Here is a 24295-nt window from a genome sequence, read left to right as displayed (position 1 = left end):
GATTAGAAAGGAAGTAACAAATTGGGAAAATATTTTTACACTTAAAGGTTCTGATAAAGGCCTCATTTCCAAAATATATAGAGAACTGACTCTAATTTATAAGAAATCAAGATATTCTCCAATTGATAAATGGTCAAAGGATATGAACAGACAATTTTCAGATGATGAAACTGAAACTATTTCCACTCATATGAAAGAGTGTTCCAAATCACTACTGATCAGAGAAATGCAAATTAAGATAACTCTGAGATACCACTACACACCTGTCAGATTGGCTAAGATGACAGGAACAAATAATGATGAATGTTGGAGGGGATGTGGGAAAACTGGGACACTGATACATTGTTGGTGGAGTTGTGAAAGACTCCAGCCATATTGTTGGTGGAGTTGTGAAAGAATCCAACCATTCTGGAGAGCAATCTGGAATTATGCCCAAAAAGTTATCAAAATGTGCATACCCTTTGACCCAGCCATACTACTACTGGGCTTATACCCCAAGGAACTACTAGAGAAGGGAAAGGGTCCTGTATGTGCCAAAATGTTTGTGGCAGCCCTTTTTGTAGTGGCTAGAAACTGGAAAATGAATGGATGCCCATCAATTGGAGAATGGTTGGGTAAACTATGGTATATGAATGTTATGGAATATTATTGTTCTATAAGAAATGACCAACAGGAGAAATACAGAGAGGCTTGGAGAGACTTACATCAACTGATGCTGAGTGAAACGAGCAGAACCAGAAGATCTTTATACACTTCAACAATGATACTGTATGAGGATGTATGCTGATGGAAGTGGATTTCTTCAACATAGAGAAGAGCTAATCCAATTCCAATTGATTAATGATGGACAGAACCAGCTACATCCAGAAAAGGAACACTGGGAAATGAATGTAAACTGTTATTTTTACCTTCTGAATCCAAATCTTCCTGTGCAACAAAAAATTCGGTTCTACACACATATATTGTATCTAGAATATACTGTAATATATTTAACATATATAAGACTGCTTGCCATCTGGGGGAGGGGGTTGGGGGAGGAAGGGAAAAAATCTGAATAGAAGTAAGTGCAAGGGATAATGTTGTAAAAAATTACCCATGCATATGTACTGTCAAAAAATGTTATAATTATAAAATAAAATAAAAAATTTAAAAAAAAAAAAAAAAAAAAAAAGAATCCAGCCATTCTGGAGAGCAATTTGGAACTATGCCCAAAAAGTTATCAAACTGTGCATACCCTTTGATCCAGCAGTGCTACTACTGGGCTTATATCCCAAAAAAATACTAAAGAGTGGAAAGGGACCTCTATGTGTTAAAATGTTTTTGGCAGCTCTTTTTGTTGTAGCTAGAAACTGGAAGTTGAATGGATGTCCATCAATTGGAGAATGGTTGGGTAAATTGTAGTATATGAAGGTTATGGAATATTATTGCTCTGTAAGAAATGACCAGCAGGAGGAATACAGAGAGGCTTGGAGAGACTTAAATCAACTGATGCTGAGTGAAATGAGCAGAACCAGAAGATCACTATACACTTCAACAACAATACTGTATGAGGATGTATTCTGATGGAAGTGGAAATCTTCAACATAAAGAAGATCTAACTCACTTCCAGTTGATCAATGATGGACAGAAATAACTACACCCAGAGAAGGAACACTGGGAAGTGAATGTAAATTGTTAGCACTACTGTCTATCTACCCAGGTTACTTATGCCTTTGGAAGCTAATAATTAATGTGCAACAAGAAAATTGTATTTACACACATATATTGTATCTAGGTTATATTGTAACACATGTAAAATGTATGGGATTACCTGTCATGGGGGGGGAGGGAGTGGAGGGAGGAAGGGGATTATTTGGAAAAATGAATAAAAACAAATAAATAAATAAACAAATAAACAAACAAATAAATAAATAAAGATTTTGGCATATAGGGCAGCTAGTTGGCGCAGTGGATAGAACACCAGCCCTGAATTCAGGAGGACCTGAGTTCAAATCTGGTCTCATTCACTTAACATTTCTTAGCTGTGTGACCCTGGGCAAGTCACTTAAACCCAGCCTCAGAAAAAAGGAAAAAGAAAAAAGAAAAAAAAAAAAGAATTTGGCATATATCATTTGGAGAATATATGTTTATTTAGTATTGGTGTTTCTTTCCTGTCTTATTTCTTTTAATTCTTTAACTTTTGCTTTGTCAGAGATCATGCTGCCTTGATTATTTTATTTTTTTATTTTATTTTAGTTGAAGCACAATGAATTCTGCCTGGCCCCTTGCCTTTAAAAAAAAAAAAAAAAAATGAGATCATAAATAAATTAGAGGAACATAGAATAATTTACCTTTCAGACTTGTAGAGGAGGAAGGAATTTGTGACCAAAGAACTAGAGATCATTATTTATAACAAAATAGAAATTTTTGATTACATCAAATTAAAAAGCCTTTGTACAAACAAAACTAATGCAAACAAGATTTGAAAGGAAGTAACAAATTGGGAAAATATTTTTACACTTAAAGGTTCTGATAAAGGCCTCATTTCCAAAATATATAGAGAAGTAACTCTAATTTATAAGAAATCAAGACATTCTCCAATTGATAAATGGTCAAAGGATATGAACAGACAATTTTCAGATGATGAAACTGAAACTATTTCCACTCATATGAAACAGTGTTCCAAATTACTATTGCTTAGAGAATTGCAAATTAAGACAGCTCTGAGATACCACTACACACCTGTCAGATTGGCTAAGATGACAGGAAAAAATAATGAAGAATGTTGGAGAGGCTGTGGAAAAACTGGGACACTGATGCATTGTTGGTGGAGTAGTGAAAGAATCTGGCCATTCTGGAGAGCAATCTGGAATTATGCCCAAAAAGTTATCAAACTGTGATCCAGCAGTGCTACTACTGGGCTTATATCCCAAGGAAATACTAAAGAAGGGAAAGGGACCTGTATGTGCCAAAATGTTTGTGGCAGCCCTCTTTGTAGCAGTTAGAAACTGGAAATTGAATGGATGCCCATCAATTAAAGAATGGTTGGGTAAATTATGGTATATGAATGTTATGGAATATTATTCTTCTGTAAGAAATGACCAACAGGAGGAATACAGAGAGGTTTGGAGACTTACATCAACTGATGCTGAGTGAAATGAGCAGAACTAGATCATCATTATACACTTCAACAACAATACTGTATAAGGATGTATTCTGATGGAAGTGGATATCTTCCAGAAAAAGAAGATCTAATTCAGTTCCAATTGATCAACGATGTACAGAATTAGCTACACCCAGAGAAGGAACACTGGGAAATGAATGTGAACTACTTGCATTTTTGCTTTTCTTCCCAGGTTATTTTTACTTTCTGAATCCAATTCTTCTTGTACAACAAGAGAACTGTTTGGTTCTGCACATATATATTGTATCTAGGATATACTATAACATATTTAACATGTATAAAGACTGCTTGCCATCTAAGGGAAGGTATGGAAGGAGGGAAGGGAAAAGTTGGAACAGATGTGAGTACAAGGGATAATGTTGTAAAAAATTACCCAGGCATATGTTCTGTTAATAAGAAGTTATAATAAAAAAAAAAAAAAAAAAAAAAAAAAACAACAAGTATTTTTCTGCCTCCCACCTCCTCAATTAAAAAAAAAAAAAACTATTGAAACATAGAACAGATTCATAGGGCTATTAAAATGTGCATACCCTTTGATACAGCAATGTTATTAGACTTATATCCCAAAGAGATCATAAAGGAGGGAAAGGGACCCACATGCCCAAAAATGTTTGTGGCAGCCCTTTTTTGTAGTGGCAAGAAACTGGAAACTGGATGGATGCCCATCATATGGAGAATGGCTGTATAAGTTATGGTATATGAATGTTATGGAATATTATTGTTCTATAAGAAATGATCAGCAGGATGATTTCAGAGAGGCCTGGAGAGACTTTCATGAACTGATGCTAAGTGAAATGAGCAGAACCAGGAGATCATTATAACAGCAACAACAAGATTATACAATGATCAACTTTCATGGACTCTTTTCAACAATGAGAAAAATTCCAGTATCAATGATTTTGTGATGAAGAGAGCCATCTACACCCAGAGAAAGTACTGTGGGAACTAAGTGTGGATCATTTTGTTATTGTTTGTTTGCATTTCGTTTTCCTTCTCATTTTTTTGGGGGGGTTTTTTTTTTTGTTATTTTTCTTGTGCGTCACGATAATTGTATAAATATGAATATATATGTTGGATTTAACACATATTTTAACATGTTTAGCATATATTAGATTACTTGCCATCTAGGAGCGGAGGTGGGGGGAAAGAAAAGAAAATTGCAAGGGTCAATGTTGAAAAATTATCCATGCATATGTTTTGAAAATAAAACAACTTTAATAATAATAAAAAAAAAAAAAAGAACAGATTCATAGCAAGACAAATCCCTTCATTATCTGCATCCGAAAAATGTTACATCTCATTCTGCATTAAATATATTACCTGTCAGGAGAGTGATAGCATGCTTCACCATTGCTTTTAAAACTGGCTAGAAAGACTTATATGAATTGATTCTAAGTGAAATAAATAGAACCAAGAGGACATTGTACACAGCAGCAACAATTTTATGTGACAATCAATTGTGGTGGACTTAACACTTTTCAACAGTGAGGTGATTCAAGGTAATTCCAATAGACTTGTGATGTTAAGAGTCATCTGCATCCAGAAAGAGAATTATGAAAATTGAATATGGATCAAAGCACAGTATTTTTTGAGAGCACACCTTTTTTTGTCATTTGCTTTTTTTCTTTCTCATGTTTTTCCTCCCTTTTTATCTTATTTTCTTACACAACATGACACATATTTAGAAGAACTGAACATGTTTAATCTATATTAGGTTACTTGCTGTCTAGGGGAGAAGGGAGGGAGGAAAGGGAGAAAAATCTGTAAAACAAGGTTTTGTGAGGGTGAATATTGAAAACTAGCTTTGTATGTATTTTGAAAAATAAAAAGCTTTTATTAAAAATAACCAAGAATCTGTGGCTAGTCATTGAATTAATCAGAGTTCTTATACCTTATAAAGTTGTTTGTCTTTACAATGTTAGTGTAAACTGTTCTCGTTCTGCTTTTGTATCAGTTCATTAGTCTTCCTACATATCTTTGAAACTATCACTTTAATTACTTCTTATGGCATAACAAAATTACACTGCATTCATATACCATAATTTATTCAGTCATTTTCCAAATATTGGGCATCTCCTTATTTTCTAGCTCTTTCCCAGTTCTATAATATTTTTGTATATATACAGGTACTTTTCCTCTTTCTATGATCTCTTTAGGGTATAGTCCTGGTAGCAGTATCACCATATCAAAGGATATGCACAATTCAGTGACTTTGGGGGCATTGTTTCAAATTGATTTCCAGAATAGTTGGACTGATTTCACAGCTCTAACAATGCATCAATGTACCTATTTTCCCAAGCTTTGCAATTCTCCAAAAATAATCTATGTTGCTATCTTCCTCTTGGCTCAACTCATTGATTTGTATAAAATTATAAATACTTTGATAAGGCAAGTTCTTTATGATGTAAATTCAAATGCAAGTTAAAATTTGGACAATAGACATGTTTTATTCATTCAGTCTTTCCCATATAGACAGGCAGGTCAAACTATTTTGAGTGATTACATGCCTATGCAGTATTCTGGAGCTTGATGAAATGTTATCCAAAAATATAAAAGCATCTGAAAGACCTTATCATTTACAATCCTTCTTCCTTCCTCTATTCTGCACTGGATCTCCCCCATCAAAGTGAAGAACATCTTTGGTGAGATACCTCCCCTCTTTCATGGTTTACCTGAAATTTATAATCAAAGGGTCATTAAATAGGGTTATTTCTATTGTATTTTCAAATTTATATAGAATAATCATGTCTTGATGCATGAATGAAATACATCTTGTAATAAAAGAAACTGTAATGGGAGGAGATGGGAGGAAAACAAAGTAGATTTTTATTGACTGAAGAAAAAAACTTTTAATTTTCTAAAAAAAAAGAGAAAAAAAAAGTAAAAAACCCACAATGCAGCTTTAATTTTTTACTGAATCAAATGCTTCTTTTTCTTGAGAGCAGAACTCTATATACTAGAAGCACAATGGAATCTTATATTCTGTATATTTGCCAGTTAATTATAAAAGGTAAATATATAGTCCATTGTTGAATATTTCTTATGAAAGTGCTTTTTCCCTACTAATACCCTCAAGATTAATGCCCTCCATTCATATATAGATAATGTTCATAAAGATTTTGTATAGGTGAGAGAAGATATATAATTCCATAATTACTAATATACTTTTGGCATATGAAACAGTATTTATTAATGTTCTTTGTAGTAATAAGGTCCAAGGTTTTTTAAAAATATATTTCCCTTTCTTCAGATACTTTGTATATTGATTCCTCAGTACCTTCACCATTAATATTGCCTCTAGCATGGATTTCCTGTGTTTATATTTTTTCCAATTCAGCTTAATATTCCCCACTTGTTCTTTCATTTACTATTTTCATCTAAACATATTTGTGACTATGATAGTCTAAGGATGGCAGTTTTACTATCTTTGATGGAGAAGTTTGTTAAGATAATTCTTGTGAATCTTTTCTATTTTTCTTCTGTTCTACTTTCATCTTTAATGTGCTTGTAGTGACTTTGATTGTATAGCTTGCTGAGTTTCTTTCTACTGCTTATCATCATCCTTATTCATAAAATCCATAAATAAACTTATATTTTAATTAAGTATTACCTTTGGCAACCTTATCTCTCCATTTAGCAAGTATTTTCTAAAGAAGACATTTCCTGGTTTTTTTTGGTGTCCTCGCTGTGGCAATTAATTTACATTGGATAAACTTCTGAGTGAAATTATTATATTTAGTGTCAATATCATTCCTGTTGTCCATTTCCATTTAAAATTTTTCAATTATTTATCTAATGAATTCAAATAGGTACTTAATAAATATCTGTTGATTAATAAAATATAGCATAAAATTGATGTAGAGGCAAAAAGGAAGTGGGATTGTCCAGCATCAAAAGTAAGAGATGCCAAATAGGGTAACTCATGTGTTTAACCAGTTTCCATGTAACATCAAGCAACCTAGAAGAATACTTCCAAGACACTGAGTAGACCTCTTGAGAAGGTCTTATGGGACACAAACAAGTGCGATACAAAATGAAGTGTCAAAAGGGGTTTTGATCTACACTCCTGGAAAGGGTACTCTGGTGACAGGATGACAGTTCCTTTTAAGTGTATGGATTAAAAGAACTTAAATTCCCATTATCTCAAATGAATGTCATGTGAAAATTATATTTTGAGTGTTCATAAAAAATTTCATATGGGGCAGCTAGGTGGCTCAATGTTAGAGCACCAGCCCTGAAGTCAGGAGGACCTGAGTTCAAATATGACCTCAGGCACTTAACACTTCCTAGCTGTGTGACCCTGGGAAAGTCACTTAACCCCAATTGCCTCAACAAAAAAGGAAACAAAAAAAATTCATATGAGATAAATCTAAATTATCAGATGAGACAATACTAATTATTATATTCATCTCTGGGAGCCAAATTTTAGAACAAATGAGGTTTTTCCAGGAGAGGATGAACAAAATAGTGAAAAGAATGAAAATCAGGCCATAGGAGGATTGTTTAGGAATACTTGGGCTAAGAAAGAGAAGACTGGTGTGCAGGGGATGGGAAAGAGGCTAGTAATATACAAGAATTAAAAGGCTTTTCGTAGAATCACATAATCTCACAAGTACATGAAACCTCATAGGTTATCTAGTCCAGAGGTATCAAATGTGCAGCCTTTTAATACAATCTTCAACCTTCTGAGTATAGTCTGAACAAAATTAAAATATAATTAGGAAATACTGAACAAAATAAATAAAAATACAACACAATATGGGTGGTGAATATGTTAACAATAATGATAATACTAAAACATGGGTTTCTATGTCAATATGCTGCTTACAAAGATTTTTATTTATGACTTAGTGACATTAGTTACTGAGTTTGAAACCATTGGCCTAGTCCATCACATAATTAAAAAAGGTCCAGTGAAAAGATAGTTCAAATTCCACCTTTGAGGCTTATCACCTCTATAAGTAGGACAAGTCACTTAACCTCCCTTAGCCTCCCTTTCCTCATTTGTAAAAGAAGCAGACTGAACTAAGTGCTCTCTGAGGTCACTTTCAATGCTTGTATCCAATAAAATCTCTAGTGAAGTGCAAAACATTCTATTTTGGGGTAACTGTTGGAAAAGTTTTTTCTTCTACTCTGAAGACTAAATTTGCCTCTATGTAACTTCCCCTCATTGTTCCTAGTTTCAAGAAAAATCAGTACATAGCCTCTGAAACAAGTTCTTCAAATAATGAAAGACAACTATCATGTCCCTCTAACTCATCTCTTCTCCAGGTCTTTCAACCCTTCTCACAGGGCGTGAGGTTCCTCACCATAATGGCTGTTCTCTTCTGGATGCTCTTCAGTTTATCAACATCCTTTCTAAAATGTAGCATCCAGAACTAAAAATGGTAATTAAGATGTTAGTCTAACCAGGGATGAGTACACAAAATTATCAATTAACATAGCCTAAGATTATAAGAGCTTTCCTGTTTAGCCTATCACATTGTTGAATCATAGTGAGCTTTCATTCCACTGAAACTCCCAAGTCTTTTTCTGGAGAGCCCTTGTTAAACCCCATCTCTCCCATCTTGCCTTTGTGAATTTGATTTTTTTGAACACAAGTATAAAAGTCTACATTTATTCCTATCAACTTTTATCTTATTAAATTGGCACAGTGTTTTAGTCTTTCAAAAAGTTTTTGATGAAGAGAGCACTAGCCCTGAAGTTAGGAGGACCTGAGTTCAATCAGGTCTAAGACACTTAACACTTGCTGTGTGACCCTGGGCAAGTCATTTATCCCCAATTGCCTGGCAGGCAGGAAAGTAGGAAGGAACGAAAAAAGGAAGAGAGGAAGGGAGAGAAAGAGGAAAAAAAGAAGGGAGGGAGGAAGACAGACAGACAAAAATCTTTTTGGATTTTGTCATCAGTATCTGCTAACTTTCCTGACTTTTTGTCATATCTGCAAATTTGATAAGCATGCTTTTTCAAGGGGTCAAGCACAGATCTGTTAAGTCCTCCACTGGAGCCTTCCTTTATAGTTGATTTTAAATGAGTAATGACTATTCTTTGGGTCTGACCATTAAGCAAGTTCCAGAATTCACCTATAATCCACGCCACAAGAAGTTCAGTTGAAGGAAATGTAAATATTTAGGAAAGAGAAGAGAAAATTCAGAGGCTACATGAAAATCTTTTCAATTTAAAAGAGCCATCAGGCATTGTTGGTGGAGTTGTGAAAGAATCCAACCATTCTGGAGAGCAATCTGGAACTATGTCCAAAAAGTTATCAAAATGTGCATACCCTTTGACCCAGCAGTGCTACTACTGGGCTTATACCCCAAGGAAATACTAAAGAAGGGAAAGGGACCTGTATGTGCCAAAATGTTTGTGGCAGCCCTTTTTGTAGTGGCTAGAAACTGGAAAATGAATGGATGCCCATCAATTGGAGAATGGTTGGGTAAATTATGGTATATGAAGGTTATGGAATATTATTGTTCAGTAAGAAATGACCAGCAGGAGGAATACACAGAGGCTTGGAGAGAGTTATATCAACTGATGCTGAGTGAAACGAGTAGAACTAGGGGATCATTATACATTTCAACAATGATACTGTATGAGGATGTATTCTGATGGCAGTGGATATCTTCAACATAGAGAAGAGCTAATCCAATTCCAATTGACCAATTATGGACAGAATCAGGTACACCCAGAAAAGGGACACTGGGAAATGAGTGTAAACTGAGAGCATTGGGTTTTTTTTGTTTGTTTTGTTTTGTTTTGTTTCTCTTCTCAGATTATTTTTACTTTGCGAATACAATCCTTCCTTTGCAACAACAACAAAATTCGGTTCTGCACATACATATTGTACCTAAGATATACTATAAGATATTTAATATGTATGGGAATGCCTGCCATCTAGGGGAGGGGGTGGAGGGAAGGAAAGGAAAAACTCGGAACAGAAGGGAGTAGAAGGGATAATGTTGTAAAAAAAAAAAAAAAAAAAAAAAAAAAACTACCTATACATATGTACGAAAAAGAAAATGTTATAATTATAAAAATTAATAAAAAAATGTTAAAAAATAAATAAAAAAAATAAAAGAGCCATCAGGTGGAAAACAGATTATACTTCTTTTGTATGTCTCTAGAAAGCTGGACAAGGAACAATGAGAGAAAACTATAAAGAAACAACTTTAGGATTGATGTCAAGAGGAATTTCCTAATATTAGAGCAATCCAAAAATAGAATGGGCTACCTCAGAAGAGTAATAGGTTTCTCCTCATTGATGATTTTCAAGTAGAGGCTGGATTATCACTTGCTCTGGGGATTAGTCCTTGGTTGGTATGGAATGAACCAGATGATTGTTAAACTCCCTTCCAACTTTGAAATTTCATATTGTATAATTAGTTCATCTGAGCCTTGTGATTTGAACTGATCAAGGGCAGTTAGGCATTTTCTTTTACTTTCCTACATTTCTTGGGTATCATTTTTTCCCCCTGTCACTTCCAATAAAAAGATTATTCTCCTAGTCAGAGACAAAAAGTAAAAAGTGTTTTCCAAAATGGAGGGATAAACTAAATCATATATAAGGATCATGCACTGACTTATAAATCACATATTAATACTATCTATAGTGTATTTATTTTTATTCATTTTGTTAAAGATTTCCCAATTACATTCTAATCTGGTTTGAGCTGTCCTGGGGAATATAATGCCTAAACTGAATGTTGTTGACAACTCTGATCTAGTCTATCTACAAGTAATGGTACTATCCCTTTTCTCTGATTCTCCTATTTTCCTCAATACAGCTTAAAAAATAGACTACTTTTTTTTCCACAACTTTCTTCCCTAATGCCAATCCATTCTGGGATTTCACATTCCTAATACTATTCCTTCAGACGTGTCAAACATCTGTATTTTTCTTTCCTTACCTTCTCTTGGTTCCATCTTCTGCTAATGAACAGTCCTTCAGAAGGGAGTGCTGAATATGAAGATAAACAGACCTGGGTTCAAATCCCACCTTAATCATTCACTAACTGTGACTCTGGAAAAATCACTTAAGCTCTCTGAGCCTAAGGTCCTCATCTGTAAAATAGGAATGGATAATAACAGCACCTATGTCATAGGATTATATCAAATTATCTATGTGAAGTGTTTTGCAAACCTTAAAATGCTATCTAAGTACAAGCTAGTTGTTTCAGTTCTTTCCAACTCTCTGTAACCCCATTTGGAGTTTTCTTGGCAAAGATAACAGAGTAGTTTGCTATTACCTTCTCTAACTCATTTATAGATGAGGAAACTGAGGCAAACAAGGTTATGACTTATTCAGAATAATAAGTGACTGTGAGGCCAAATTTAAACTAATGAAGATGAGTTTTCTGGATTCTAAACTCAATATTCTATCCAGTGCGCCACCTAGCTGCCTGAGTTTTTGTTACTACCATTTTTCAAAAATCAAAACTTTTTTGTGCATTTACAGAAGTCGTTTTAAACAACTTTCTCTTGTTCTGCTCATTGAATTGCTAAAGCTGTAGAGAGAAACAAACTCATTCTTGAGATGCCCATTACTCCTAGATAAATTTTAAGCCATGGGATTCTATTTATCCTTTCTCTGAAACCTTTGAATAGTTGGGAAACACATCAGCCTTTGGTTGGCTTTCTTCTATCACAAATTCTAAGACGTAGTTATCTATCCTTAACAACCACTTCTTTCTTTGGTTGTGGTCAAGACTCAAATCCAAGAAATCAGGTTTCCTCTAGTTCCTCAATCATTAAGGAAAAAAAAAAAAAAATGCTCACGTGCACTGCTTTGGAACTCTATTTGGAAAGAAGAAGTCAGACATTTTTCTGTTTGACCCAAGAAGGGAGAACTCAGAGCTACTAGTGATAAGAGAATTACTAGTGACAGAGAGAGAGTCCGATTTGTACTTGTTATAATGAAAAACTTCAAGGGAAAAAAAAACTTATGCAGAAAATGGAGGGATATTTCAAGATACAGTGCTGGGTGCAGCCTTCAGGCAGTAGAAGTTGGGCTCAAACACCATCCCCATTGTTAGTGACTTCACTCCTCTTAGCTTTGTCTGGGATAGTATGAATGATGATGATTCCTGGAATACCTGCCTCATGATGACATAATATATGCCATGAACTTTGCAAATTTTAAAGATACATACACACACACACACACACACACACACACACACATATATACATAAGTGAGGTCCTGAATGGTGAGTGTGGTAGACAGATAGAAACGGAAGAATTGATAAAATTGTTCCCGGGAGCAGGCAGGGAGTAGGCACTGACGGAGATCAGTTTAGCTCCATGGTATCACTCTCTGTGGAGGTCCTCAGAAATCCTGGTTATGCCAAGCCCCCAAGACCCACCCTCTGTAGGGGTCTCAAGCAACCTCATCTTGCCATGTCCTGTCAGAAATTCCAGTCATATCTTCCCTATAAATCTACTTATGGCCATGTACTGGGGACTACTCACTGCCCTCCTTTGGGTCAATCCCCCAGGACACTCTGACTCATGGAGTCTTTCTCCTTACCCCGCCCCATGGGCCACATGGTGTCCCTCCTAACCCCACCATGCCTGATGGTGCCCCTTCTCCCCTGACTCCACTTCTCCTTCTTATACCTAACTCATTTTTTAGGGCCCTAAGTCCCTTTCAGGATTTAGCCTTCTAATTATGGGCATGCCTCAACCTCACTTTCTCTTATTAGTAAATGGCAAATTCCACTAGGGAACTTGCACTTTCCATAAAAACCCTTTCCATGCTCTTCCATTTTATTTCACATTTATCATTCTTGGTGTCTACTGTATCCATTCATTTTTTCTATAACCTCTCTCTTTTTTAAAAATTAATTTTATAATTATAACATTTTTTTGACAGAACATATGCATGGGTAATTTTTTACAACATTATCCCTTGTACTCTCTTCTGTTCCAAATTTTTCCCTCCTTCCCTCCACCCCCTCCCCTAGATGGCAGGCATTCCCATACATATTAAGTATGTTATAATATATCCTAGATACAATATATGTGTGCAGAACCGAATTTTGTTGTTGTGGTGGTGGTGGTGGTGGTGGTGGTGGTGGTGGTTGTTGCTAAGGAAGAAATAGATTCAGAAGGTAAAATAACTTGGGAAGAAAAACAAAAATGCAAACAGTTTACACTCACTTCCCAGTGTTCCTTCTCTGGGTGTAGCTGATTCTGTTCTTTATTGATCAATTGGATCTGAGTTAGATCTTCTCTTTGTTGAAGATACCCACTTCCATCAGAATACATCCTCATAGCAGAACCAGAAGATCACTATACACTTCAACAACAATACTGTATGAGGATGTATTCTGATGGAAGTGGATATCTTCAACATAAAGAAGATCCAATTCACTTCCAGTTGATCAATGATGGACAGAAATAACTACACCCAGAGAAGGAACACTGGGAAGTGAATGTAAATTGTTAGCACTACTGTCTATCTACCCAGGTTACTTATACCTTCGGAATCTAATACTTAATGTGCAACAAGAAAATTGGATTTACACACATATGTTGTATCTAGGTTATACTGTAACACATGTAAAATGTATGGGATTGCCTGTCATCTAGGGGAGGGAATAAAGGGAGGGAGGGGAAAATTTGAAAAAATTAATATAATACAAAAATTAATACATATTATAAAAAATTACTCATGCATATATATAATTTATAATTATAATTTTTTTAAAAAAAGAATACATCCTCATACAGTATTGTTGTTGCCATGTATAATGATCTCCTGGTTCTGCTCATTTCACTCAGCATCAGTTCATGTAAGTCTCTCCAAGCCTCTTTGTATTCCTCCTACTATAACCTTTTTCCTAAATAAATCTACCTTTTGCCAAAGAGAATGGCCGATTTTTCACATGCCCAAAACCTAACATTTGCTGCCGACATCAGCCACATCATATATGTATGTATGTATGTATATACACACACACATATGCACATGAAACCTTGGCTATCTGACTGTTAAATCCTATGGAACAGCAGGGCAGACATAATTCAGGAGATCCCCACACCTGGGATGCTCACAGGACTTGAGAGATCTCTAGGACTAGAATTATAGAGGGAAACAGCAGTGAAATAGCCCTCTACAGTCTTTTCTCAAACTTGTTATGAAAAATAGAGGGACATGGAAATTGTGGCCTATGACCCAAGTAATTTGATGATGCTAGAAAGAAGCAAACTGAGCAAACCCTTGGAGTTTTGGTTAAACCTGTAAGGTCAGCAATAGAGCAAGTATAAATGAATATATGAAAAGCAGCCACACTTAGGCAGAGTCAAGACTGTTCAAAGAAAAGAAGTACAACTTCCCTTCAGAGATTACATGTCTATAGTGCTTTACTGTTTAGAAAGTACTTTCCTTCCACAACCTCCCCAGGCTGCACTTGGGACTTCCTTTTTCAAAACCCCAACTTGGGCACTTTTTTCACCCAGTCCCCTTTCAGCTTCTGTGTAGTGTCCTCCATTAGAAAGTAAACACTTTGGAGACAAGATTTATAGCATAGGGTTAGACACAGTAACCCTTTAAACAAATACTAGCTGAAAGGAACTGGAAACTGAATGGATGGCCATCAGCTAGAGAATAGCTGAATAAGTTACGTATATGACTGTTATGGAACATTATTGTTCTATTAAAAATGATGAGCAGGATGATTTCAGAAAAACCTGGAAAATTTTACATGAACTGATGCTGGGTAACAGCAACATTATGTGATGACAGCATTATCTCTTCTCAGCAATTTAGTGATCCAAGACAATTCCAGTAGACTTGGGATGAAAAATGCCATCTGCATTCAGAGAGAACCATGGAGACTGAATGTGGATCAAAGTATATTTTCACCTTTTTTTTTTTTTTTTGTAGTTTTTCTTTGTTCTTTTTTTTTTCTTTTCACTTTTTGATCTGATTTTTCTCACACAGCATGAGGAATATGAAATATGTTTAGAAGAATTGTATAAGTTTAACCGGTGTGGGATTGCTTGCTGTCTTATAGAAGGAGATAAGAGGAAAAGACGGAGAAAAATTTGGAATACAAGGTTTTGCAGAGGGGAATGCTGAAAACTACCTTTGTATGTATTTGGAAAAATAAAAAGCTATTAAAAATAAATGCTGACTGACTTTACAGTACAAATCTTATTATACATATAAGGAAATTGAGGCTTAGAAGAAGGGAAATGAATAGTCTAGCATTCTAAAGGTGGTAGTGGAGGTGGTAGTGGTAGTAAAGGGAGAGTGGCATTTATTTAACTGCTAAAGATTTGTAAAATACTACAAATATCTCATCCTTACAACAGTCCTGCTATTATTATCATTTTGAAGATGATAAAACTGAGGAAAAAGAGATTAACTGATTTCTAGGGTCACATACTAAGTAACAGAAGAAGGATTTGAACTTGGGTCTTCTCAACTCGAGGTGCAGTTCACTATCTACTTCATCACCTAGCTGTCTACTATATGGATAAGCAGTGGCAAAGCTGATACATGAGCCCATGTTCTGACACATGCTCTTTCTGGCATGACATAATGACTGTCACCAGTCTTTTCTCTCCTCTCTTTACCGTCTGGCCCTGCCCACAATGAACCTCTTCCCCACTCCCATCAGAATTCAGGCTGCTGCTGTGTACACAAGCTCCAAGGATGCACAGGCTAAGGAGGAAGTTCTATACTGGACTGATGCAAAAGGGTATTTGTGAAAGAAGGCCATTCTCCAGGGAAGTGTCTGGAAGCCTTTCCTCATAAATGGTGGCAGCAGTGTCCTCAGATCCCCACAGTGCTAGCAGTATAAATGTGGCCAGAAAGTTCAACAGAAGGAAACTCTGGCTGCTGTTCCCTTTCTGCCTAGGAGATCCCTTAGCGCATACCCTAAGAGGAGCATCTCTGCAAGTTTCTAAGCCTTGAAGTGTATCAGCAGTTTGAGAATGCCACACAACAGGGCTCCTCTGTGCCACAGGCCATAGGTTGCTGACCCCCTGCAGTTCAAACTCCTTAATCAGCCATTCAAGGCTTTCCAGAGATTGACCCCGCCCAACCACATAGGCCTTATCTCTCCAGGTTTCCCTGACACACCCTCCACTCCAGCCATGCCAATCTTTTCTTCAGAGTTAACTTAACCTAAACTAGAGTCTTGCCCTCCCCTTCTCCGATTATCTAATATGGGGCAATAATGATATCCCCATACCTTAAGGTATAGACTCACTTTTTAAAATGGTTTTCTGCATTCACCCAGTTCTTCTCACCTATTTCATAAAGCCTTCTTTGAGAGCCCCAGCCTCACCCCTTCTCTGACCTGCCCATTTGTCAACAATGCTGAATGAGTACTGTCTAAATAATGGAGGCCTTGCTGGTTACTGACTCACGGGCTGGTCTAAGTGGGTTTATCTTCTCCTAGCCCACACTCTAGAACCGACTAACAACTGACCGCTGTTTTCTAGTTATTTCGTGGATATCAATGTTTCCTCTCCAATAGGCTCTAGGTAAGGATTTCAAGTTAGAAAGGCCTGGGTTCAAAATCTTGCTTTAGAGACCAGTTATGTAAGCCTAGACAAATTCCTCTCTATTTCTGTGCTTCAATTTCCTTGTCTGTAAAACGAGGGGATTGGACTCAGTGGCATCTAAGGGCCCTTCCAAATTGAGATCTATAATCCTTGGATTTGTGCATTTATTCTATATAGTGTAACAGAAAGAATACTATACCCAAAATTACTAGTCAATTCTCCCTCAGTAAATTGAAAGGAATGAACTTAATGATTTTCAAGTTACCTTCCTGCTCTAACATCAAGGTAAGTCTAAAATCCTAAGTTATTATCCTAATATCATTTTGCAAGGGATGGGACAGAGAATAAAGCACTCAGGGCCCACTTGTAGTAGAATGGTATATTGGAAACATCTCTGAATTTTAAGTCACCATGCCACTTTGCAGCTGGATGACCTTTAAACAAACCTCCTTCACCTTTCTGGGCCTCGGTTTTCTTATTTGTAAAGTGAGAAAGTTGGATCAGATGACCTCTTGAGTCCCTTTCAGCTCTCAAACTCATGAATCTATGTTTGATGAATTAAACTCTAACAGTATATCTCAGGTAGCACCAGGCCGGCAAAAAACTAGCTTAGAGACCCCAGGGAACAGCAGCCCCACTTCAGTTTTAGACGCTCCTCTGATTGACAGGAGGGCTAACGTGTCAGTGCATATGCTCCTGACTCTGAGCAGGAGGGCCTAGTGGCAAAAACAGCTGTCCTGAGTCAGGTCCTTGTAAGCCCTCTGAACCTTTTCTTCCCTCTTTCATTGCACAAAGAGTGACTATAAATCATATTTTAATATAGTTTACAAAGTGGTCACAACTACCCCATAAAGAGTTAGCAAAAGCATCATTGTGCCCAATTTGCAGATTAGAAAGGTTAAGTAATTTAAAAGTCCAAAGATCATAAATCAAGAACTAAAAGGGACCTTTAGAAGCCATCAAATCCAATCTTTCTTTTTGCAGATAAGACTGAAGCTTGGAGAAGTTTAAGTGGATTTGCCCAAGATCAGACAGCTGTTAAAATTTCAGAAAAGAGAACGGAACCCACATTCTCTGCCTCCAGAGCCGGTGCTCACTAGGCCATTTTTCTGGGATCAGACAGCTCTTGAAAGGCAGAATAAAGAGTTTAACTTTTAGATTAATGCTCTTTCTACCACACATCTGCTTGTCCCTAATTTGGTGAGCAGAAGGTAGGAAAGGCAAATGCCCCAGAGCAGATGCCCAGGAAACCACACTGCATGCCCACATGGGATATTCTGGCTCACTCATCCTCCACTCAGGGGACCACCAACCAGAACTTGGGGAGGTTAGGGTGACTCCCTGCCCAGAGGTACCATTCCCAGGATCCTTACCTTCTTCTAGGTCATTGCGTGCTGCTGCTTCCAACAAGGTGATGCTTGGGGGGAAGAGGACACGTTTCTCCTTGATTCCAGCATTAGTTTTGCATTTTTTTTCCACACGGCCCTTCTTGCCCTGGGCCTCCTTCTCAGCCTGAGCCCACTTCTTCAATTGCTGGGCCCTCCTCTTCTGTGCATGTTTAAGCCGTTCCTGGGTGCCCATTCTGCCTACCATGGGCATTTCTGCCAGAAGCTCCAGATGCTCAGCCATGGTAAAGGGCTGCCTCCAGGTAGGATGCGTTAAGTCAGAGTAAGGGAGGGGAGGGAACAGGCTAGCCTGGGCCTGGACCCAAAGGATAAGGCTGGTGGCCTGATCCAAGCCCTCCGCGGGCATCCCCTGCTCAGCAACTACTCCTTCTTGGGATCCCTCTGTCGCTGTTAATCAGTTAGCTGCTCTGTAGTTGAGCCTTTGGCCCCAAAGGCAAGAAAGTGCTCCATAGTGTTAAGCCAGGCTTGTGTCTGTGGGGAAGGCTGGGGTCCAAGCAGCAATATTCCCAAGTGATTCAATCCTAGCCTAATAACTGGTCACTCTCTGCCGCACTCACCAAAGCACCTCAGTTCTAGTTCCAGAAGGCCTAGATCTCAGTGTCCAGAAACTGGGACTCAAGTACTACTCCCTGTGACAGCTGAGGAGAAGATAGAAGGAAAGGTTGAGCAAGCAATCCCCTCAGCACCCCAGACCCTCTGGGCTGTCACTGTGCCGATTCAGCTCAGTGCCCGAGGCACTAGATCTCTCCTACCCCTCCTCCTTGTTCCTTTCTCCTGTCGCCTCCCCCCACAGGGTCAGGGTGCACAGCTGGTATATGTGGTGCACAGCAAGCAGGATCCACTAGGCAGGGAAGCAGTCATTGAGACAGAGGCCACTCTCAGTCCAGGGTCTGCTGCTAATTACTCTGATAAGGAGGTTCCAGTTTCCCAAGCCACTGAAGGGCAGGAGAAGGGAGAACAATCACCAGTAAATGATGGTCCCTCTAAGGGTCCTGGCAGTACACCTAACCTTCTCCTTCCAAGTCAGAGAATCCACAGATCCAATCAGAGAGTTCCCCATCATCAGACCCTCTCCAATCTTCTGCTCCTTTTTCTTTCTCCCCCTCCTGGCTTAGTCAGAATGTTGAGCTTTCCAGTGTCAGTTTATAGCTTCCATTACCATCATAAACTGATGGAATGCCAGTGGGGCAGCTCCTCCCCAAAGGGAGGGAACAGGAGATCAGCTATCAATGGAGGAAGGGAAGGAGATTGTCAGGATGGTATGCTGAAGGAAACTTTCTCTGCCAAGCTCTAGCAACTTCTCCTTTTTAATCCTCTTCTATCCAAGGCTCAAGACTCTTTCCACCAAGGCTTTGCTGGAGTTAAGCTGGCTGGCTGGTTCCCTTCTTTGTAATAAGTTGATTTACCCACATTTTCTGGCTTCTGTCCAGCAGAGGAGTGGGCCTCTTTCTGAACCAAATGCAGGGGAAGGTAGGCAGGCAGGTAGATCAGTGCTGGGGCAGTACTTCAGGTCATCCCCAGTGCACTCTGCCTGGGCATATACTACGTTTTGCTGCCTTGCTACCCCACTCACGTAGGCAGACCTGAGGAGGAAAGAACAAGGAAACATCAAAAACGGTATGTAGGAGGAGAAAGGGAAGGAAAAGGTGTAGGATCTCTCAAATCAACTGTGTGGTGGCCAGGTCAGTATCTACTGACACACAGTTTAGACAGTAGCATAAAATCTTACTTCCACACTACACAGCCCCAAAGTTTCCCTTGTCCCCCCATCCGTCCTTATTCCTATACTCTCATTACAGCATACTTTCTCTCTCTCTCTACCCACCCTCAACAGAATGAGAGGTTTTCATTCAAGCAGGAATCATGGTCATGTTTTCCTAGGGTGGGGCAAATAGAAAGCCACTGCTTAAAATGTTTTAATGCCCTTAAAACTCAATAGCCTGGTACATGAAGGTCAGACTCCTCACTGACATTCAAGACTTCCCACAATCTAGATCCAATCTATTCTCCTCAAGTATATCTTCAGGTAAATGAGAGTACTAGCTGCCCTCTTAATGTAACCCATGCTTTCCCACACTGGAACTCTTGCCAACTGTTTTCTATCCCAGAATGTCAGTCCACTTTCACCTCCTTCCATTCTGCTAACCATGGACTGAAATCCTACTCATTTTTAAAAAAAAATAATAATAGTTTTTATTTACCAGATATTTGCATGGGTAATTTTACAACGTTGACAATTGCCAAAACTTTTTTTCCAATTTTTCCCCTCCTTCCCCCCCCCCAGATGGCAGGTCAACCAATACATGTTAAATATGTTAGAGTATAAATTAAATACAATATATGTATACATGACCAAACAGTTGTTTTGCTGAACAAAAAGAATCGGACTTTGAAATCTACTCATTCTTTAGAGCAAACTCAATGCTACCTCCTTTTATCCCTCTGATGAAAGTCGTCTGTATGTCATCTCATAACTTCTTACTCTCTTTGTAGTAAAGCTATTTCTGTCCATATGTTGCCTATCCTGCTAGACAGCTAAGGGTAGGGGAGGGGGGAATCTTGTCATTCATTGGTATATTCTCAATGCCCAGGCACAATGTTTCAGACTTAGGAAATACTTAGTGTTTGTTAAATAAATGAACGAGTAAACAAATAACAGAATGTTAAAGCTCTGGCTGAGTGCAAGATTTGACTTAAATTCAGGTGATAAAGTTTTAAATTTCTCCTCATACAAAATTGTGTGACTGCAAATTACTTAACTACTCAAAGTCTGTTTTCTCATTTGTAAGATGGGGATAAAAGTATCTGCACTATTTTAAGCCCATAGGATTACTGTGAAAAAAAGTGTTTTGTAAACCCTAAAGCACCATATAAATATAAATATATTTATATTATAAACAAATTATTGTTCTAATCTAGCCTAGAATTGAATATCAATATCAAATATTGAATATATTTGAAAGGAACTTCAAAGATCACCTAGTTCAACCTTCACAAACATTCCATCCACTTTACCATATACCTGACAAATAATCATCCATATTTTCCTTGAAGATGCTCTGGGAGAAACTCACTACCTGCCACAGTAGCTTCTTTTACTTTTAGACACCTCTGTCAGTTAAAATCTATCTTTCTGCCCTTACACAGTATGGAACTAGGAAATAAAAATAAGAAATCTAAGGCCCTTTTCACATAATACCTCAAATAATTGAAGACAATTATGATGTTCCCCTAAAGTTTTCTACATACTAAACATATTGAGTTCCTTCACAAAATCTTCATGTGCATGATATCAAAACATAAACTCATGGCATAATCCCAATCACCCAGGTCATACTTTTCTGGAAATTCTCCAGCTTATCAATGTTCTTTCTACACAGTGGCATGCAGTCTCAAATAAAGTATTCCAAATGTGATCTGAACAGGGAAGATGATAGAAGGACAATCACCTTCCTATTTCTGGTGTCTCTCAGATAGCAGAATGTCAGAGGGACATTTTCATTTTAGAAAAAGAAGGAAGCTGAAAGAGAGACTAGAGTACCAGACTTGATTCTGACAAAATACAAATGGGTTGTTTGTCCTTCTTGAAGAGAACCATGACATCAGGGAGGTGATGCCATGACATACAAGTGAACAAATGGATACTGCAACAGAAATCAATGGAGACAACTTCTGGCCAATATGGCTGCCTGAACAAAAGAATAACCCACAGGTAAGCCAGAAACATCTTCTACCTCAAAACTGTCAAAAATCTAGGGGAAAGAGGAAAGCTCTTTCCCACCTCCCTCCCCCAAAAGAGATTGTTATGTATCTAGAGATAGACAAATGTAGATGTAAGACCCTAAGCTGAAAGGTAACAAGATCAGAGGATTCCCTTTAGAAATCCCCAGGATGATCAGAAAGCCCAACACTGGGGATTTTGAAAACCTTAGGGAGCAATACCAAGCATGATGATTCATAATACTGTGCAGAGAGACTGGGACAACAGGGAGGCTGTTACTTAACACTTTGTCTTGAGATATCAGAAACAGCCCTAACGATCCAGTTCTTTGTACCTCAAAGATCCAGAAGAGTCAAACTTAAGAGGTAGAGCTCATTCCTAATACTCAAGGAACCCAAGGTAAAACCAAGCAGGGCTAATCATTCCATTCAAAAGTGCAGCAAAGAATAAACCTTGGATCTGGGACAATGATGAACTACAGGAAATAAAGCTGGAAAGATAAATAAATCAAAGAAACACCCACAAATATCAATAATTATTGCAAATCTGACTACAAATCAATAAGAAAAAGTTTCCACAAGGAAATAGCTAGAAAAAAGATATAAAGATGCATACTAAAAAAAAAAAAAAAAAAAAAAATTAAAAGTTAAATAAGTAGCTTAAAAGACAAAGTAATAAACCTTATCTAAGAAAGAAAATTCCCGAAAACCAGAATAGGCCAAATAGAAATCAATGGTTCCCTGAAACAATAATGGTAATAATAGTAAATAGTAATAAATAATAAAAATTTAAAATAAAATAATAATAGGAAAAATCAAAAAATGAAAAAAGGGAAGAAAAATTAAGATAATTGAGATTAAAAAAACCAAATTCTCTGGATTTATGTTGAGAGAAAATTTAAGAATCAATGGACTTCTTCAATACCATGATTATATTTTTTAATATTTTATTTTGAAGAAACAAAATAAGAGAAAAGTAAAACAGAAAAGCAATACAAAACAAAATAAAAGAGAACATTGTCATATGCCCAGCGATGACTCAAAATATATAACAAATACCAATTTAAGAAATATATATATTAGTAAAAGAAATTATATTCATGAGTTGTCCATTTTTTCTTTATTTCCTTATACATTATTCTTTTGTTCTCTGCAGTAAACCCTTTTAACATTATTCTTTTTTTCCCCTTTTATTCCCACCCCCACGCAGGCAACAGTTAATATATAGAGATATACATATATATAAATAATACATATATATAGATATATATTTGTAGATATGTACTTACATACACACATAGACACACATATCTCCTTTTCATCTCCCCACTGCCCCCAAACTAGTTTAAAAAATGTATATTTATGTATACATATATAAATATATGCATATATACATTTGCACACATAGCCACCCCAGATACACACACATGTATTTCCTATCCCAGTTGATTCTTTCATTAAATTCTACTCTATAACTTGGCTTACTATTACTTAATCTCCCCCTACCCAGGGATCCCTCCCTTGTCTTCTTCCCTCACCCTTTGCTTCCCCATCTACCTATCTCTCCACCCTTATTTCTTTATAGATTTTGAAGGGTGCTACACCCTTCATAGTAGGGTATAGGCAATAGTGTTGCCTATTAAACCCATTCCCGATATGAGTAGGTATTAGAACTATCTGTCCCCCTCTAATGCCTCTGTGGCAATTCTTTCTCTGCACCTCATTTGTATTACATGATTACTATTTCAGCCTTTACCCTGCCAATCTTTCTTTTGAGCTACGTTATTGATGATATTGACAGGGGTGAACTCTGAAACTGTGTCCCCTTTGATCTGAAAAAAGGCTGGGAGGGGCATACTTTCCAGATACTCATTCAATTGGAGATCTTGGGAAAATCACCGCCCCATTAATCTTTTGGGGTAGCCAGATCCCCATTCAGGAAATTCCAAATTCTCTTCAAAGTGATTTCATTCAATTATGAGATCTTGGTCTGATAATCAGCTCAAACTGCCCCCAGCTCCCAAGATTTGCTCACAAAATAGGTTTCTATTAACACATTCTTTGCAAATTTCCTTATTGAGGGACTTGTCCCTAAGAGAGAACTTCTTAGTGAAAAATAAACCTTCCTTTTTGCCACTGATTTCAGAGGTTTGCAAATTCTTTCACATCTGGACCTGCATCTCCGAGTAGAGAGCATCTCTCCCCCTTCCCACACCGCATCAATATTGCATGGAATGAACTGAGTGAAGACACTTATGAGAATATAGCCTTAAACTATACTATAATTGCCACATGAGACTTTATAATAAACAAGTAGAGCTATAGTTAAAAAAAAAAAAAAAAAAAAGGTTGCAGGTATTCCTCCCCTCCAGTTTCCCAGCACCTTTTACTTAGCATTTAAGTATCTCTTTTAAAGGCAATTTATTCTTTTATTTCTGGGATAGGTCTCCAATTAGAATGTAAGCCTGGATTCCCCCAAACAAAAGAAGAA

At 37.3% G+C, this 24295-nt stretch overlaps 1 protein-coding gene across 5 annotated transcripts in view; it reads right to left on the bottom strand.

The window, feature by feature from the left end:
* LOC141539895 (alanine aminotransferase 1-like) overlaps positions 1–24295 on the bottom strand; it is a 137254-nt gene that overhangs the window by 52169 nt on the left and 60790 nt on the right. For all 5 annotated transcript variants that reach the window (XM_074263322.1, XM_074263316.1, XM_074263302.1 and 2 more), the window contains exon 2: positions 18052–19667. In XM_074263322.1, the coding sequence (XP_074119423.1) occupies positions 18052–18430 (379 nt within the window). In that variant the 5' untranslated portion in view covers positions 18431–19667. The remainder of the gene's footprint in view (positions 1–18051; positions 19668–24295) is intronic.

Source organism: Sminthopsis crassicaudata, chromosome 1 (assembly GCF_048593235.1).
Source record: "Sminthopsis crassicaudata isolate SCR6 chromosome 1, ASM4859323v1, whole genome shotgun sequence".
NCBI classification, from domain to species: domain Eukaryota; kingdom Metazoa; phylum Chordata; class Mammalia; order Dasyuromorphia; family Dasyuridae; genus Sminthopsis; species Sminthopsis crassicaudata.
The sequence above is the reverse complement of the archived record's forward strand: the minus strand, read 5'-3'. Positions and strand labels throughout refer to the sequence as shown.